Here is a 15,769-nt window from a genome sequence, read left to right on the forward strand (position 1 = left end):
ATTGCTGCCATATGTTAATTTTAACTCTTCATGAGCTTTTGGCCAGTCAGTGTCTGTATGCAAATGGGCATGCTCTCGCCATCTGAACAATGGGAGCTTGGTGTGCAGGCTGTGATGCAGCCTTGGGAAACAGATGCTGACGACATTGGCAGGTGGTACTCACCCTGTCCCTCTCTGTCCCAGGGTCAGGGGGTGGTTCGAGAGTGGTTTGACATTCTGTCTAATGAGATCATCAATCCGGACTACGCACTGTTCACACAATCGGCAGATGGTACGCAACATTGTAAATGTGGTGATTATTAACATGAGCCTTGGTGAGCTTTCCTTTAGTCTAAAGTATGCAGTGTGTGTGTGTGTGTGTGTGTGCGTGTGTGTGTGCGTGTGTGTGTGCGTGTGTGTGTGCGTGTGTGTGTGCGTGCGTGTGTGCGTGCGTGTGTGCGTGCGTGTGTGCGTGCGTGTGTGCGTGCGTGTGTGCGTGCGTGTGTGCGTGCGTGTGTGCGTGCGTGTGTGCGTGTGCGCGTGTGTGTGCGTGTGCGCGTGTGTGTGCGCGTGCGTGTGTCTTGCTCTGTATTTCCATGTCTCTGTTTTGATATAAGCTTGTGTGTTTCATGTCTCTGGTGGTTGTGTGTCAGTGACTTTGGATCTCTTTGTCTGTGCCTCTCAGTAGATAATGACATATAATGGGAAAGGAGTGCTATAGATCAAAGCATCCCCCTGTATTCATAAATACCCAACTATATGATTACAACCCTTTGTTGTTATTAATTTGGAGATGGCATGTGTGCACTTATGTGTGCATGCAATGTCTTCTACAGGCACTACATTTCAACCCAACAGTAACTCCTCCGTCAACCCAGACCATCTAAATTACTTCAGATTTGCTGGTCAGATCCTTGGCCTGGCACTTTACCACCGCCAGTTGGTTAACATTTACTTCACACGCTCCTTCTACAAGCACATACTGGGTAAGACCCACACAGGCACAGCACAGCTCATACATGCTTGAGACATTCAAACTAAACACGTGTTCGATCTCATACACCTGACTGGATGTGTATATTTCTCCCAGGAATCCCAGTAAATTACCAGGATGTGTCCTCCATTGATCCAGAGTATGCCAAGAACCTGCAGTGGATACTGGACAATGACATCAGTGACCTGGGCCTAGAGCTCACATTCTCTGTGGAGACAGATGTGTTTGGAGCCATGGAAGAGGTTCCTCTCAAGCCAGGAGGAACCAGCATCCATGTCACCCAAGATAACAAGGTGAGGGGGATACAGAAAAATAGCAAACCAGAAAAAGCCAAACTGGCAGCGGTTTAAAAAATTAATTGATTTGACATCCTGCTTGTTGGCCATAACTCTGCGCTTTGTGTTATTTGGTAATGTGTGCGCAGTATTTACCTGTGACAACATAGCTTCTATTATAGCTGAATTAGCAGAACCATTTACATGCAAGCTCTGAGTTCCCTTTCAGGAGTAAATGTCAGTGTGTGATTATTGTATAAAGCTGTGTCTGTCCAAAGAGATGGACAGGTGTTCTTAAATATAGCACCAGCCAGCTTGGTTAAGTGTCTAAGGAAATATCACAGGTCTCTGTTGCCAGGCTTTGTCTCAGTCTGTCTCTCTGTCTCTCTCTCAGGCAGAGTATGTGCAGCTGGTCACAGAGCTGAGGATGACTCGGGCCATTCAGCCCCAGATCAACGCTTTCCTGCAGGGCTTCCACACCTTCATCCCTCCATCACTCATCCAGCTCTTTGATGAGTATGAGCTGGTTAGTAGCTTCCCCATTCTTCTGCTGCTGTTACTTTCTCTTCTCTTAAGGCTCATTCGCTTTTATTCTAGCCCCTTCAATTATATTCTTTCAAATTATTAAACACAGATGATAAGTCGGTGGACTCTCTCTCTCTCTTTTGAAATTTCTTTTCTCACTCTCCTCCATCATTCTCACTCTAATGAGTTCAAGCCAAATTAATTTTACTTAATTTCAGCAGAGTAATTTGACAGAGCCCTGGGCTTGGGCCAGAAGCACCAGGGATGATGAATATGTCTCACGCACAGAACATGCCATGTAAGAACCCTTGAATGCAAGCAGCACTCAGGAGCTTGAATCCATCCTTTGGCCAAGACTGCACCAAGAATCCAAGATGGCTATTGTGACATTAGAAGACTCATAGTAGAAATAACTGGTTATATTTAAACGTTAATCAGTATGGACTGAATAGGTTTAAATGAAGAGTAAAGTGTGGGCAGAGAAATATTAGGAGGTATATATTGGCTATCACTAGTCATGTTGCACTGAGTGTAAAGATGAAGAGTGAAATATTGTAGTGACCTTGTGTATTGCATCTCTAAGCCTCATGAGCATGTCCCCCAGGGTACAGAGAAGGGGTTCGACATGCCAAACATTAGTTATCAATGTGCAAATGTAAGGAAATGATACAGAGAGTAAAATTCCAGAGGACGTTTCAGTAAGAACTTTGGCAGTGTGAGGAATTGAGTGTAGTGGGAGGAGGATGGACCATGCCAGCTATGGAGTCTGCAGGTAGTCAGGGCTCAGGGTAAATGGAGAGACACCTACACAAACAGGATATGCCTTCATTATTGCCATTAATATTGAAGCAGTGGTGGTTGGTTCATGACATGGCTGGCCCCAAACGACAGCTAGAACTTGGAGTGTTGATGGGGGTGGGGCAAAGGAGACCAAAAAGAATAGTGTGCTTCATCTGTTGAGTGCACTTAGGCCACTGTGTGCAACTGCTGTATAGCCCCTCAATCAAAATAAGGAAATAGGGCAGCTCTGGTTTGCTCCTGAAGCCAGCAGTGCCTCTCAGTCCTGCTGCCCACAAATCCAGAGTTAATGCATGGGAATGGTGAGGGTGAACACACTGGCTTCTCATTTCTCCAAGGCTCAAAAAGGGAAAGTGGATGGGTGATAGTGGTGGGTGAAGTTACAATGTCTTCCATCCACTTTACCTAACATAGACATAACCACAGATGGAAGACAAGCAAAGAGAACTTTATTCTTGACTAAGATGTAGGTTTTAGTTCTGATCAAAGAACGCTTTCAGTAGTTCTAAGATGTTCTCAAATACCTGAAAGTTTGTATTTTAGTGGGAGAGCTATTCCAGAGCATAGAAGGAACATGCTCTTCCATCCACCCTTCTCCTGTCTCATTGCTAGGCACTAATAATAAGGCTACACTTTTTAATTGAATCCTAAGTGCAGGATTGTGATTAGTGTGATAAGAATGATCTGGTAGCCAGCAATGGAATGGGATTAATGTGTTAAAATTGTATATATCTAATCCTTATCTCTGTGTAAGTTTGGACAAAGTGTAACATCCAGCAAGTGGTGCATTACAGCAGCAGAAAATTACTGTGGAAGAAAAAAAAACAAAACAGTACTTTTGCAACTTCACTTTTAGAAAGAATATTCTTTAGATTCTAAGTCTTTTCCAGATGGAATAATAATGTGCATTTATGTGTACTGCAAAGAATTGATCACAATCAATAAAGATGAGGTCTCTGCTTTACCCCTGCTTTGTTCTGGGTGGTGTGATGAAGAGCCTTTCTGCCACTGTCTCTCACATCAGCCTTCACCTTGAGGGCCCTACCACCTTCCATTTCCCACCTCTGTTTCTGTATATGTCGACAGAAAGTAGATGTGCTCTCTCTTTCTCTTCCTCATTTCTCTCAGTCCCTTTCTCATTCTCTTCTGTCTTTCTCGCTCACTCTCAGTCTCCCCCCGCTCTGTCCCAGATCGATGCTTACCCAGGGCCATTACTGTGCTGTGGGCTCCACTGCACATACATGTGTGTGTGTGGTCCTGTGTTTTGCTCCCCCAGCCTCAGACAGCCCTCTGGCGAACCCCCCAGGGCCCAGCTAATGAGGCCCTCTGTTTGGAAGCACTTTTAGAGCCTCTCTTACTGTGGCTTTAGTACTGTCTCTCGGTTGTCTGTGCAGAGCGGCAAGAGACGCGTTCCGCCCTCCACCCCAGTGCCGCTCTCTGATTAAAGGTGTTCCTCTGCTTCTCTCCTCTGGGCTGCACGTTGCACATGTAACCTTTACGGAGGTCGTCACTGGAAACTGTGGGAGTGAACCCATAGCCATTTTATGAGTTGAATAGACTAGTTATTGATGAGATTGCCTGTTATGATCTGAGTTGCTGTGCTGTACTTCTGCTTTAAAGTATGTGTGGGTGCGTGTGCATGTGCGTTTGTGTGTGTGTACACACGTGTGCAGGAGTTATTGCTGTCTGGCATGCCAGAGATTGACGTGATGGACTGGAGGAGGAACACAGAATACACTAGTGGCTACGAGGAGGAGGAACCAGTCATCCAGGTTAGCAGTTCCCTCTGTCTCATGAGTGCCATGGTTACTCAGATGAATTAAGAGCCAACCCTTATCTCTTAGGACAGTTTATTATATATTTTATATTGGCAGATGTTTTTTGCATGTGTTTTTTAAAATGTAAAATATTTAAAATGTGTTGGAAATTTAAAATGTGTAAAAATTAACATAAATTGCTAGCCCAGAATGACTGCATGTTGCCTCCTCTAATCTCCCTGAGCACAGAATAACATGTTTAAGAGTCGGTTTATGCCGTTCTGCTTGGCAGTGGTTTTGGGAAGTAGTTGAGGCACTCACTCAAGAGGAGAGGGTTCTTCTGTTACAGTTTGTCACTGGGAGGTAACTCTTATTCTGCCTTGTTAGCACAGCAGTAATAGGCAAAAAACAAGGCTTTGTCTGGTCTTGTTCTTGTCTATTAATGCTGTTTGTTATTCATTTCAAATATAAAATGAATTGACAGTATTTATGCATTACTAACCCATGTGCACTGGTGACTTTAAGTGAACAGTCCCTTATTCCACACTCATCCTCTCTCCCCAGCTCCCGTGTTCCACATGGGGGGTTCGCTTTTCTTATGGGGGGCAGTGGCTTGCAGAAGTTCACCATCGCTGCAGTACCATACACATCCAACTTATTACCTACCTCTAGTACCTGGTGAGAAAGACACACTAGCCACCACACAATGTTCACACACTCCCTAGTATTTTAACGTCCAAGAGCACCAGAGGGCAGTGTGGCTCTATGAGAGTTCTGTAGTCATGCCACGTGAAGACCAGTGACTCAAATGGGAACTCTATAGGATGACACTGAACATAACAGACATGATCTCATAGACACAATTTAATCAAAAGGAGGAAAAGCAAGGAACAAAAAGTGGCATGATGCCCAGCTTTTAAAATGGCAGCTTGGGCGGCTGAGAGTCAAGCATATGTCGCCCTGTTTGACCCGCCCTGCTGCTTATTCCCTGACTGAATCACGCTTTCCTCTTTTTCTTTTGCTTGTGCGTGTGTGCACGCATGTCCTTTGCAGTATCAACATGCTGAAACTCCCGGAGTACCCCAGCAAGGATGTGCTGCGTGACCGGCTGCTGGTAGCGCTACATTGTGGGAGCTATGGTTACACCATGGCATAAAGCTGGCCCATCTATTTTTCCTACGCTGCCTACTATACGGACACTTGTGCACATACATGCGCTCGCATGTTTACCTCAGTTCAGGGAAAGTATCTCATTCCTCTGACCCTGAGCAGTGTTTATCTGATTTCATTGCATTACTTTAGATACGCAGATCCAAAAGACAAGGGCAGACATGAATATTGAATACATAAAGGTGCGTAACACTCAAAAGTCGATGTATGTAACTTTGCCAGTGACTCTAATCTGTTCTGCCAGTGTTATACGTTGGTGTGCGTGATAGTGTGTGTGTGTGTGTGTGTGTGTGTGTGTGTGTGTGTGTGTGTGTGTGTGTGTGTGTGTATTAGAGTTTGAAATGAGTTAAAACCTTGCATAACTGACATAGGAAATTACAAAACATGGCTGGATGTTATCTTGTAATTTTTAGAACAAGGAGACAGGGTGGCAACATGACAATGTTGGCCTCCTGTATGCAAATGTAACCCTTTTTTCCTGCGAGCTGGCAGTGACTCATGCTAGCAGAGTAATGTAGAACCTCCCTACTTCTGCCATGAATGCTGTGATATAGTCCATGTACTGTCAGATTGGTTCACAGTAATGCTGAAAATCCTTTAATGTATAGTATTTTTGCAAAGATTCTGTGAAAATAGCAGAGTGCAAATTAGATCAGTGGTGCCAAAAATTCCTAGGAAAAGCAAGGTCCAATAATTGTGTGTTGGTAATAAGGGTTTTGAAAGGGTATAATGTATCATTTTATTAATGTCAGAACTGTGCCCTGAGCAAGATTTAAGTGATTTAAGTGAATGAAAATATGGACATATATTTATACTTGTTAGAATTTATCACATTGATTTGGCTGCGTAATTGTTTTTTCCCATTTGTAAATAGTGCTTATTGTGTACGTAATCTTTAAGGATTTTTTTTCCAAGATGACTGCAAATATTGAAGTATGTATTTTACTACATGGGTTTTATTGGACTGATTCTGTGAGTATGCCGGCATGTGTGGGTAAGTGCTCCAGGCAAACATTCTCAGCACAGGGTGTAATGGAACAGAGGCTTGGGGCTGTTTGTAAGACCATCTACACTAAAGTGCACATGACCATGTCTGTCAAGTCCTCTGTGTGGATATTACTGCTAGTCTTAACATGTAATATGCTGTAGCAATCAATAAGTTGCCACATTGCTAAGATGTGTACTGTGTTCTGATAGGCTGATCAGGATCCTAATGAGGGCACTTGGGTCATTTTCACCTCCCAATGCTGTCTACTGTTTCTCCTACTGGGAGTGAACGGAGTTAAAAACATAAAAAGTAGAATGAATTGACAGAATTAATTGACAGTGACACTAAATTAAAAAAAATTAAAGCTTTAGATATTTTTACCAAAAACATGTAGCTTTATAATTCCTTTAAGATTACCTACGCAAATCATTTCCCTTAGTTACCACAAAAGTAGCAAAGAATAAATAAAACTAGTGGAACATGCAAAGTGGAAGTGAGTAGCTTTAAATGGTATGCAGCTACTACAGCTTTTATTAGACTTTGTACAACACTGTAATATTGTATTGCAGGGTCTCACTATTGAAGAAACACTTTCTTGATATTACCTGCTCACTATGGCAACACTATTGAAATTACAGCTGGCTCTCCATGGCAACACGGCATCCAAAACCCACTCAGCATGTAGCTGGCCCTGGGCTGGAGGAGACATGTGAGCTCAACATATGTCATGATGACAGCCAAGAAACAGAAAGCAAAAAAGAGAAGGACTGGGAGAGCAGCGAATGAGAGAAGCTGTGTGTGTGTGTGTGTGTGTGTGTGTGTGTGTGTGTGTGTGTGTGTGTGTGTGTGTGTGTGTGTGTGTGTGTGCATGCGCACACGCGTGTGTGTGTGCGCACGCGTGTGTGTGTGTGTGTGTGAGCATGCATGCTTGCGCGTGCGTGTGTGCACGCAGATACAAGGAGCAGATCTAAATTTCTATTGTGTCATTGAGGTTTGGTGGCACTTTCGACCCTCCGTCTTACAAGACATGAACGAGTTTAACTCTCGTATCCAATTCCATTTCTATCTGTTCCAGTTCAACTGAAATCCCAACCCATGAAATCAGAAAGCTGGGGGTTATCTCCTAACCCAGGGTAAAATTATTCGCCTAGCAATGACAGCAATGATTGAGATGTCTTCTTGCTCTCTACTTACATTTGTATAATAATTAAGCATAGCTCTAATTCGCATAGTCACTAGGGGTCATACCACAAGGATCCTTTATTTCTACCAGGCTAATACCCATAACGTAAAAAGATGTCATACTTGCCACTGTCCTGTACCTCTGCAGGAGATTACAGTGGCTCTCATTTGAACCTTTATTATTCATCTGGTTAAAAGCTGTGCACTGACAACTCCATTAAAAAAAAAAGTTAGATTATCACCTCTATATTAGGAAATACTGAATGCATTCTCTGCTTGTGTATTGCATGTTTTGTGTGAGTGTGCGAGAGAGAAGTCATGAAGTAAACAAATTATGTAGTGGTATAACATGTTCAAGGTCAGCTATTAGCATTTCAAGCTCTCTCTCCCTCTCTTTACCTCTCTCCCTCCTCTCTTTCTTTCACTCTTTCCATCTAACTATACACAGTTCTCTTTGTCTTTTGTTTTCTAATACAGTCACACCCACACAATTTGCTTCATACTATGTCATTTATAGTATGCAACATGCAAAGGTAACTTGGGTGCCTCATTCTGTATGCATTCCAGGGTGTATTTTGAATACAGTGATTGCTGTGTATTCTCTGGCCTGAAATATATAGGTCTGAATAAATGACGTGAGGCCATGGCAGAAATCTTCTCCACCTTCTGGAGCCTGACTAGGGTATGGTACAGGGACATGGAGGACAAACACCTGAACGTTGCAAGGGTAAAGGAAAACGTGCTTCCATTTCATTATGTCAGTGGTACTATTTGCATTTCCTCTGTCAGAAACAATGGCATACATGTAAAGCAGTAGCTCTTCTCCTATACTTTATGAAACACGTCATACAGCTCTCCAAAACAAACGTGCTAACTAACATTTGGCTACAGTGCAGGCACATTTTCATTTCATTATCATTCTCCCACAAGAAATCCTTCACTATAACGGAAAAAAACGAGCTACATGGATGAAAATGAATGCACAGTTCCCACCTACAGTGAGAAGCAGAATAAATGCACAACAAAATCCACAACAAAATGCAAAAGCAAATCAAAAGTATTTGAATACTAGAGTAAAGCATAAGTAGACCACAGCATAATTTTAAATGCATACAGAAATGTCATTTAATGACATCAGAGTGAGCTATAACAATCATAGCTCGTCTGCCCCCCTGCCACCCAATTATTGCTCGAGCCAGCACAATTCTCAAATGTGGGAATACATTGCTACTAAACTTCACCTTGTCCGTGCAATCCTTTTTAACAAATTATGGGTGACAGTGCGAAGGGTGTATAGGTATATTGGAGCTTAGTAAGTGTCGCACCAGCTTATTCACTCCTGATTGGTCCCCACTAGCTTTGGCTCCACCATAGTGCTGCCTGATCATTATTCTGTGCACCTGTTCCTTGCTTATTAAGACTCCCTTACATACTTGATTGTTGGCTTTACTGCATTAGAGCATATTGTCAGTGCAAAGAGCATCACTGAGGAGCCTCTTTAACTGTAGCACTTTTGTTTAGCTGTGTTTCCTAGCTATAGTTCTGAGTTATGTTGGATTGGTCGTTCTATGTTCTGAGTATGGATTTACCTGTGTTTATACTGTCTGCTGACATCCTCAACTTTGGTCTGTTATGACAGTGATTCCTGGAAAAGCTCTAATAAGGATTCCTCTGGCTCCTACCCTGCATTCTGCTCACATCTCCTGTACATTCCAAAAGGCTTCTCCTACTACAGATGCAGGGAGTGAGCCTGGGCTGTTGTGTGGATTGTTAGCTCGAGAAGGGATTCTGAAACAACACCTTGAGCTTGCACACCTGAGCTTGGCATTAGGTTGTTAGGCTGACGATACAGCAGCTCTCATCCTCAGTGGCACTTCAGTCTGTGGAGGCTGCCAGTAAGCCACCTCGACCTCCAGCACTGCTGTTCAATTGCCTGTTGGCTCAATTATCAGCCCTTCTACCCTAGTGCCCTGCCTTCATTCATGAGTGAATGTGATGGGGACTTCTGGTGAGTGAGGATTCCTCCTGCAGTGTTCCCTTTACTTCAATCAAATAGTGGGGGCAGCCCTTGCTGAGGAAAGCAAAGTAGCCACAACCATGTCCTGGCTCAAGAATAGAGTTTGGAGTCGGATCCTGCTCTAGTTCCAGAGGCGCACTGAATGGTTCATAGCCTGCCTCTGTGCTAAGGCTGATCATCCTACAGGAGGCTGTCTCAGACCATCTCCAGTTCCTGTGACCCCCCTCCTCTCCCCAAGGCCCAGAATAGTTGCTTTCTGCTCTGGCTCCAGCCTCTGTCATCCCTGTCCCTCTAACCCTCCCTCACCTCCCTCACCAGTGGGCATTGTTGGGCTGCTATTGTTGCCCCTGCCTTGTGCCTTAGTCAGTGCATTAGGGTCTCTACTGGTGTTTACAGTGATGCTGGTGACATCAGAGAATGCTGCTCTGCAACTACTAAAGCCATACCAATACTCTGCACTGCCTAGTGAACAGTAGGGAGCTGCCAGGCTGCCACCAATTCTGAAGGGCATCTGTCTGTTGTAGCTAGGCTGGGGGGACACCTTTGGCCATTGTTGCCCTCTTGCTACTTACGGAAATGCTAACTAAGATCGACGTCCAAGAGAGGGCATTTAAAGCTTGCTTAAAATCAAATTTATTGTGCATGCTAACATGACTAATAAATTAATAAATAAATATATTAGTCCTAAATTAGACTAGGTCTTACCTGTTAACTTCCATGTAGTCATTTGGATGAAACATTCCTTTAGAACACTATTCAATAAGTTGGTCTCTAATTGTAGTCTCTATATGCTAATTGTAGGGATTCTACCCAACATGGCTCAGTGCCACATCTACAAGCACTCAGCACCTGACCACTTTCTGTGTCCTTATTCTCTGTTTCAGGGTCAGTTCTCACAATACTGTCACTATTAACTAAACAAACAGATGTGTGGTTCAGTAGTCCAGAAAATAAGGAACCAGATTGCTTTTTCTGGCTTACAGTGGTTGGCAACAAAGGGCAGTGTATCCCATTTGTATTGCGTACTGATTGTGTACTGCCATTTGTAGTAATCTGGCAGCTGGGCTAATGTAGAATAACTTACAAAGATGGCATGACTCAAATAATGAGAACAGTACAAAATTAGCAATCTGCAAAAGCAGTCCAAATGAAATGCTTTATTTCTGCCCACACATGGCAAGTGTAGAATTGACTAAAAAATGCCCTAAATGCAGCTCCTGACACCAGTTTTTATTAATATAAATGGCTTCCTCTTTAGACTGTTTTCAGTGTATTAATGAACAATCTCAGCTGAATAAGATCTTAGAGGCGGTGGAGGCTGGTGCTTCTCTCACCTTCTCTCTCTGCCATGCCCTGCGGTGGCGGACTGCAATGCTCACAGACACTGGCTGTGATTGGGCGGCAGCCTTAACGTGCTCTGGCATCCTCTTTAAAGGAACTGCTTTCTCTTGTTAATTCACTCACTGGTTGCTGCTTACCGGCTGGCCGGCTGCTGGGGGCCAGACAGAGGGAACAAGGGAAAGAGCAGTGCCAGATTGTGTTGTTTGCAGCGCCATTGAATATGCGCCGCCTGTCCTCTTGTATGAATTGCTTTTGACGTGCTCCGTGAATGTTTGCCCAGACCATCTTCTGCTGCCATCTAGGAATTCACAGTGTCATGCGGTTATTTAAACAAGGGTATCTTGCGCACACACACCTCCCTCCTCCATCCACTCTGATGTACATACACACAGGGGGAGAAGCATGAAGCAATAGTGAGTGTTATTCACACATTGGACACAATGTTTCACCACAATGTTTTCTTGTAACATACATCATGTTTTGCTATCAGGCTTGTATCTCTCATGATACAGGATTAGTTCACCGAGAAGCTGTCTTCACAGCAGGAATCTGAGCCTGAGCATTGCATCTCTAGTAAACTTAGCAAAATCAACATTTTAATATTTAGTTAGCAGTTCTGTTTTATTTTGCCTAGGAATGTTTCATGATTAAAAAAAACAATTTTAAATGCTCTGAAAGCACTAGAGAACATTAGCTCAATAGAGAGCTATCTTGGGTTAAACTCAACTGCTTACATAAGACCTAAAAGTGAGAAAGTTGGCATGTGTTATTAGAATTCTAATCGTATTCTCAAGTCATTACCAAACGTGTCCTGTCTAATTTTATAACAACAGAGAAATTGAATCCTTCCTCTAACCCTTAACTTCCAAATCTAAATGGTGTATGGCGGTGTGGGAGTTGGTCTTGGGGGATTCTATGGTGAGGGTTCTCTAGCTTCACTGACAGTGGTGGCTACAGTTTTCTGTGGGTGGTTGCTCTATTCATGTTGAGCTGAGAGCTACAGTCCTTGGTGAATGGTAAAAACCTGGATGGATATAGCAGATGTACTTTTAGATAGGAGGCACAACAGTGGCACTGAATATATGAATTCGATATTATAGCATTAAGTAAACTTCAGTCAGGCTTAGAAGATTAACAAATTATTTACATTGTGAGTTAGTGGTGGTAGCAGCTTAGAGCTCCACCATCACATGAAAATGTCATGCTTTACGTACCCCGAGACAGTAAACTAGGTTGAAAGGTTGAGTTGTTGAACAAAATCACATCTGCATTTCTTAGACAATGTGTAGAATGTGTAATTTTTAACCCCACCCCCCCTTTAAAATAGACACTCCCATGTTGTCTTTCCATGCTTTGTATAATAGGCTACACAAAGGCCATTTTACAGTGATTTTAAACATGGAGTCCAGCTGATTTTACATTAATAATTTGGAGTACAAGTATACTTTTTGCTCTCAATTTTTTTTTCTAAAATGAATGTCATGCTCTGCTTTTTACACACCATATAGCATAGATATCATCCTCTATAAAAGATATGCCACCATTCTTTGGTGCTTACATACACTATATTGCCAAAAGTATTTGCTCGTCTGCCTTAACATGCCTATGAATTTGAGTGGCATCCCAATCTTAATCCACAGCGTTTAATATGATGTTGCCCCACCCTTTGCAGCTATAACAGTTTCAACTTTTCTGGGAAGGCTTTCCACAAGGTTTAGGCATGCGTTTATGGGAACTTTTGACCATTCTTCCAGAAAGACATTTGTGAGGTCAGACACTGATGTTGGAAGAGAAGACCTGTCTCCACTCTAATTCATCCCAAAGATGTTCTATCTGGTTTAAGTCAGGAGTCTGTGTAGGCCAGTCAAGTTCTTCAACACCAAACTCGCTCATCCATGTCTTTATGGACATTGTTTTGTGCTCTGGTTGGAACAGGAAGGGGCCATCCCCAAACTGTTCCCACAAAGTTGGGAGCATGAAATTGTCCAAAATCCCTTGGTATGCTGAAGCATTAACAGTTCATTTCACTGGAAGTAAGGGGCTGAGCCCAACTCCTGAAAAACAACCCCACACCATAATCCCCCCTCCACCAAACTTCACACTTAGCACAATGCAGTCAGACAAGCACCGTTCTCCTGGCAACCGCCAAACCAAGACTCGTTCATCGGATTGCCAGTAGCGTGATTTGTCACTCCAGAGAACACGTCTCCACTGCTCTAGAGTCCAGTGGCGGTGTGCTTTACACAACTGCATCCGACACTTTGCATTGCGCTTGGTGATGTAAGGCTTGGATGCAGCTGCTCGGCCATGGAAACCCATTCCATGAAGCTCTCTAAGCACTATTTTTAAGATAATCTGAAGGCTACATGATGTTTGGAGGTCTGTAGTGATTGACTCTGCAGAAAGTTGGTGACCTCTGCATACTATGCACCTCAGAATCCTCTACCCCGCTAAGTCATTTTCTGTGGCCTACCGCTTCATTGCTGTCATTCCCAATTGCTTCCACTTTGTTATAATACCACTGACAGTTGACTGTGGAATATTTAGTAGCGAGGAAATTTAACAACTGGACTTGTTGCACAGGTGGCATCCTATCACAGTACCATGCTGGAATTCACTGAGCTCCTATTTTTATGTTGTTGTTTTGAGGTCCAGATGTTGATTTTGTTATTTCCTAATTTTTTGCTGTGGTTATGTTTTCAATTCTATGCTTGTAGAAAGCAAATTGTGTACTTTTCTTTAACAGACAGGAATTTTTATGTGTGTTTATACAAGTGGACTCCAAAGGTAAAACTTTTTGGCTGAAGCTTATTTATGTCAATTGATAGCTGTGTAAATGCTAACATAGAAGGGTCTCCTTCCGATAAGTAGAGTAGGTTCACAACGGGCACCAAGAGCATGCTTTAGGAGGAAATTGTATCATAGCTATGTGATTGCTAATTGTGTCTAATGTTTTAAAAACAGAAGGTGTATATATATTGCTGATCCTGTTTAACATTTTAACCATCTAACCATTTGGATGAATTTGTACTTTTAGATGATAAAAATGTCATTGTGATAAAGCTTTATTAAGAACAGGAGAACGAGACAGATTGGCAGTGAGAGAGCGAGAAAGTATGTATGTTACAGTGTAAAAGAATGAGTGTGCCTATTTCTCATGAATACACATCAGTGCTTTGCAGTGGCTGTAGGTCAAGGGTTAAAGCGTTAAATGTATTTGGATGTTTGTATTCCCTCCACTGCGTTTGACGTGGGCTCTGATGTGTTGAGATGCGAGTGCTTGGCACCCGTGCTGCCATATGCTACATCCTCTTTATTCACTTACCTTTGGAGTTTGGCTCAAAAGGGCTCAGCTGCCTGCCTGACATATCGATCAGGTCACTCTATTCCTCCAACTCAATGTCAAGAGTGTCTTGCATCATACCAACCTCTAGTTGTTTTATCAAAAATTTTACTTTCTTTGTGGTGTAATGGTGCACTGCAATTCTTATGTAACCTTGCATCTTTGATTATACAAATGATTGTTACTAGTTAACATGCCCTACAATGTATTGGTAATGTATCTCATCATTCTGGGAATGGCAATGTAGATTAACACTATTCCTATAATTCTGTCTTAAAAACACTTAATTACACAAATCAGTGATGAAATATTACCAAGGAAGGCAGATTCGACATCTTAAAATTACAGTCTACTGAAATACTCATGTATGGAAGTGTATCTTCAAGTGCTTTTTAATTCTAGTACCTGATGATGCTTGACAAATAACCAAAGTAAATAGGTTCCAAACTTTGGATAGATAGCAACATAAAGGCTGTTCCTCCTCCCCATTTACAGAAGACTGCAGTAATGCTGTAGTACAGTCTACATGTTGGGTACTTTTACATGCTAATCTTTAACTATAGAAATATATCGTATTCTGCTGTCAGCCCACGCTCCTACATGAAATCACTTTGCCGTGGGCAGGTTAAAAAAGGATTCTTCATGCTATGGATGATGCTTACTGAATAAACAAAAACCAAACTGCAACTGAATAGCTGAAAATAATCTTTTTTTTCATTAAAAATGAAAGAGGATACCTGCATGTCACAATGATAGGAGTGGACAAAAATGCACAAAAGGTTTGGGAGAGCATAAGACTATAAGAAACATGTGAAACATGAGTGGAGCCTGTTACAGAATCTGACAGTCTTGAATTGCCTTCCTGAAACTCCCAATCCCATACTGTCAGAGCAGCTTCCTCTGTGCACATTTTATCGTAACCAATCTGCGGCCTCTAATACACTATGTGGGTAATTAAGTGCACCCCCACCCCCCCAAAAAACACCTTGAAGAATTATTATTTTTTTCTAGTTTGGGTCAAATTTGTGTAAGGAAGTATAATGGAGAGTGAAGAGCAGAACAGAATCATCAATGTGAAAAAAAGATGAGTCTTTTTACTTCTGAATTTTCCTTTTCTAAAGAGAAACACTCCCTATTTCCAGACTAAAAGAATGAGGCATTTGCACTGAACAGTGATGTCATATGAACCTTTACACTAAACTCAGATTACAGACCTGGTGAAGATGTTCTTCTTCACCTGTTGCTCCTGGCACTGTTCACTGTTCAGTGCTCCTGACACTGCAGCTGGTCAGCGGAGCTGAAATAAAGTAGATGCTGACTATGTGGCTCTGAACATTCTTAGAATTTTTAAAGGCTGAGAATCTTTGCACTTTAGTGCTTAATGATACACAGGGTATTTC

The 15,769-nt window shown here is 42.5% G+C and overlaps 1 protein-coding gene across 5 annotated transcripts in view; it reads left to right on the top strand.

The window, feature by feature from the left end:
• The window catches only part of hace1 (HECT domain and ankyrin repeat containing E3 ubiquitin protein ligase 1), a 16,991-nt gene extending 10,545 nt beyond the window's left edge, over window positions 1-6,446 (top strand). For 4 of the 5 annotated variants that reach the window (XM_027027225.3, XM_027027223.3, XM_081695742.1 and 1 more), the window contains 8 exons: window positions 184-271; window positions 816-965; window positions 1,070-1,266; window positions 1,643-1,774; window positions 4,245-4,343; window positions 4,621-4,691; window positions 4,893-5,006; window positions 5,382-6,446. In XM_027027225.3, coding sequence (XP_026883026.2) covers window positions 184-271; window positions 816-965; window positions 1,070-1,266; window positions 1,643-1,774; window positions 4,245-4,343; window positions 4,621-4,691; window positions 4,893-5,006; window positions 5,382-5,484 — 954 coding nt within the window. In that variant the 3' untranslated portion in view covers window positions 5,485-6,446. The remainder of the gene's footprint in view (window positions 1-183; window positions 272-815; window positions 966-1,069; window positions 1,267-1,642; window positions 1,775-4,244; window positions 4,344-4,620; window positions 4,692-4,892; window positions 5,007-5,381) is intronic. The other variant, XM_081695744.1, reaches the window with a different exon arrangement.
• Window positions 6,447-15,769: the final 9,323 nt, after the last annotated feature.

The sequence above is a fragment of the Electrophorus electricus genome, chromosome 14 (genome assembly GCF_041902795.1).
Source record: "Electrophorus electricus isolate QZ-2024a chromosome 14, ASM4190279v1, whole genome shotgun sequence".
In the NCBI taxonomy this organism is placed as follows: Eukaryota; Metazoa; Chordata; class Actinopteri; order Gymnotiformes; family Gymnotidae; genus Electrophorus; species Electrophorus electricus.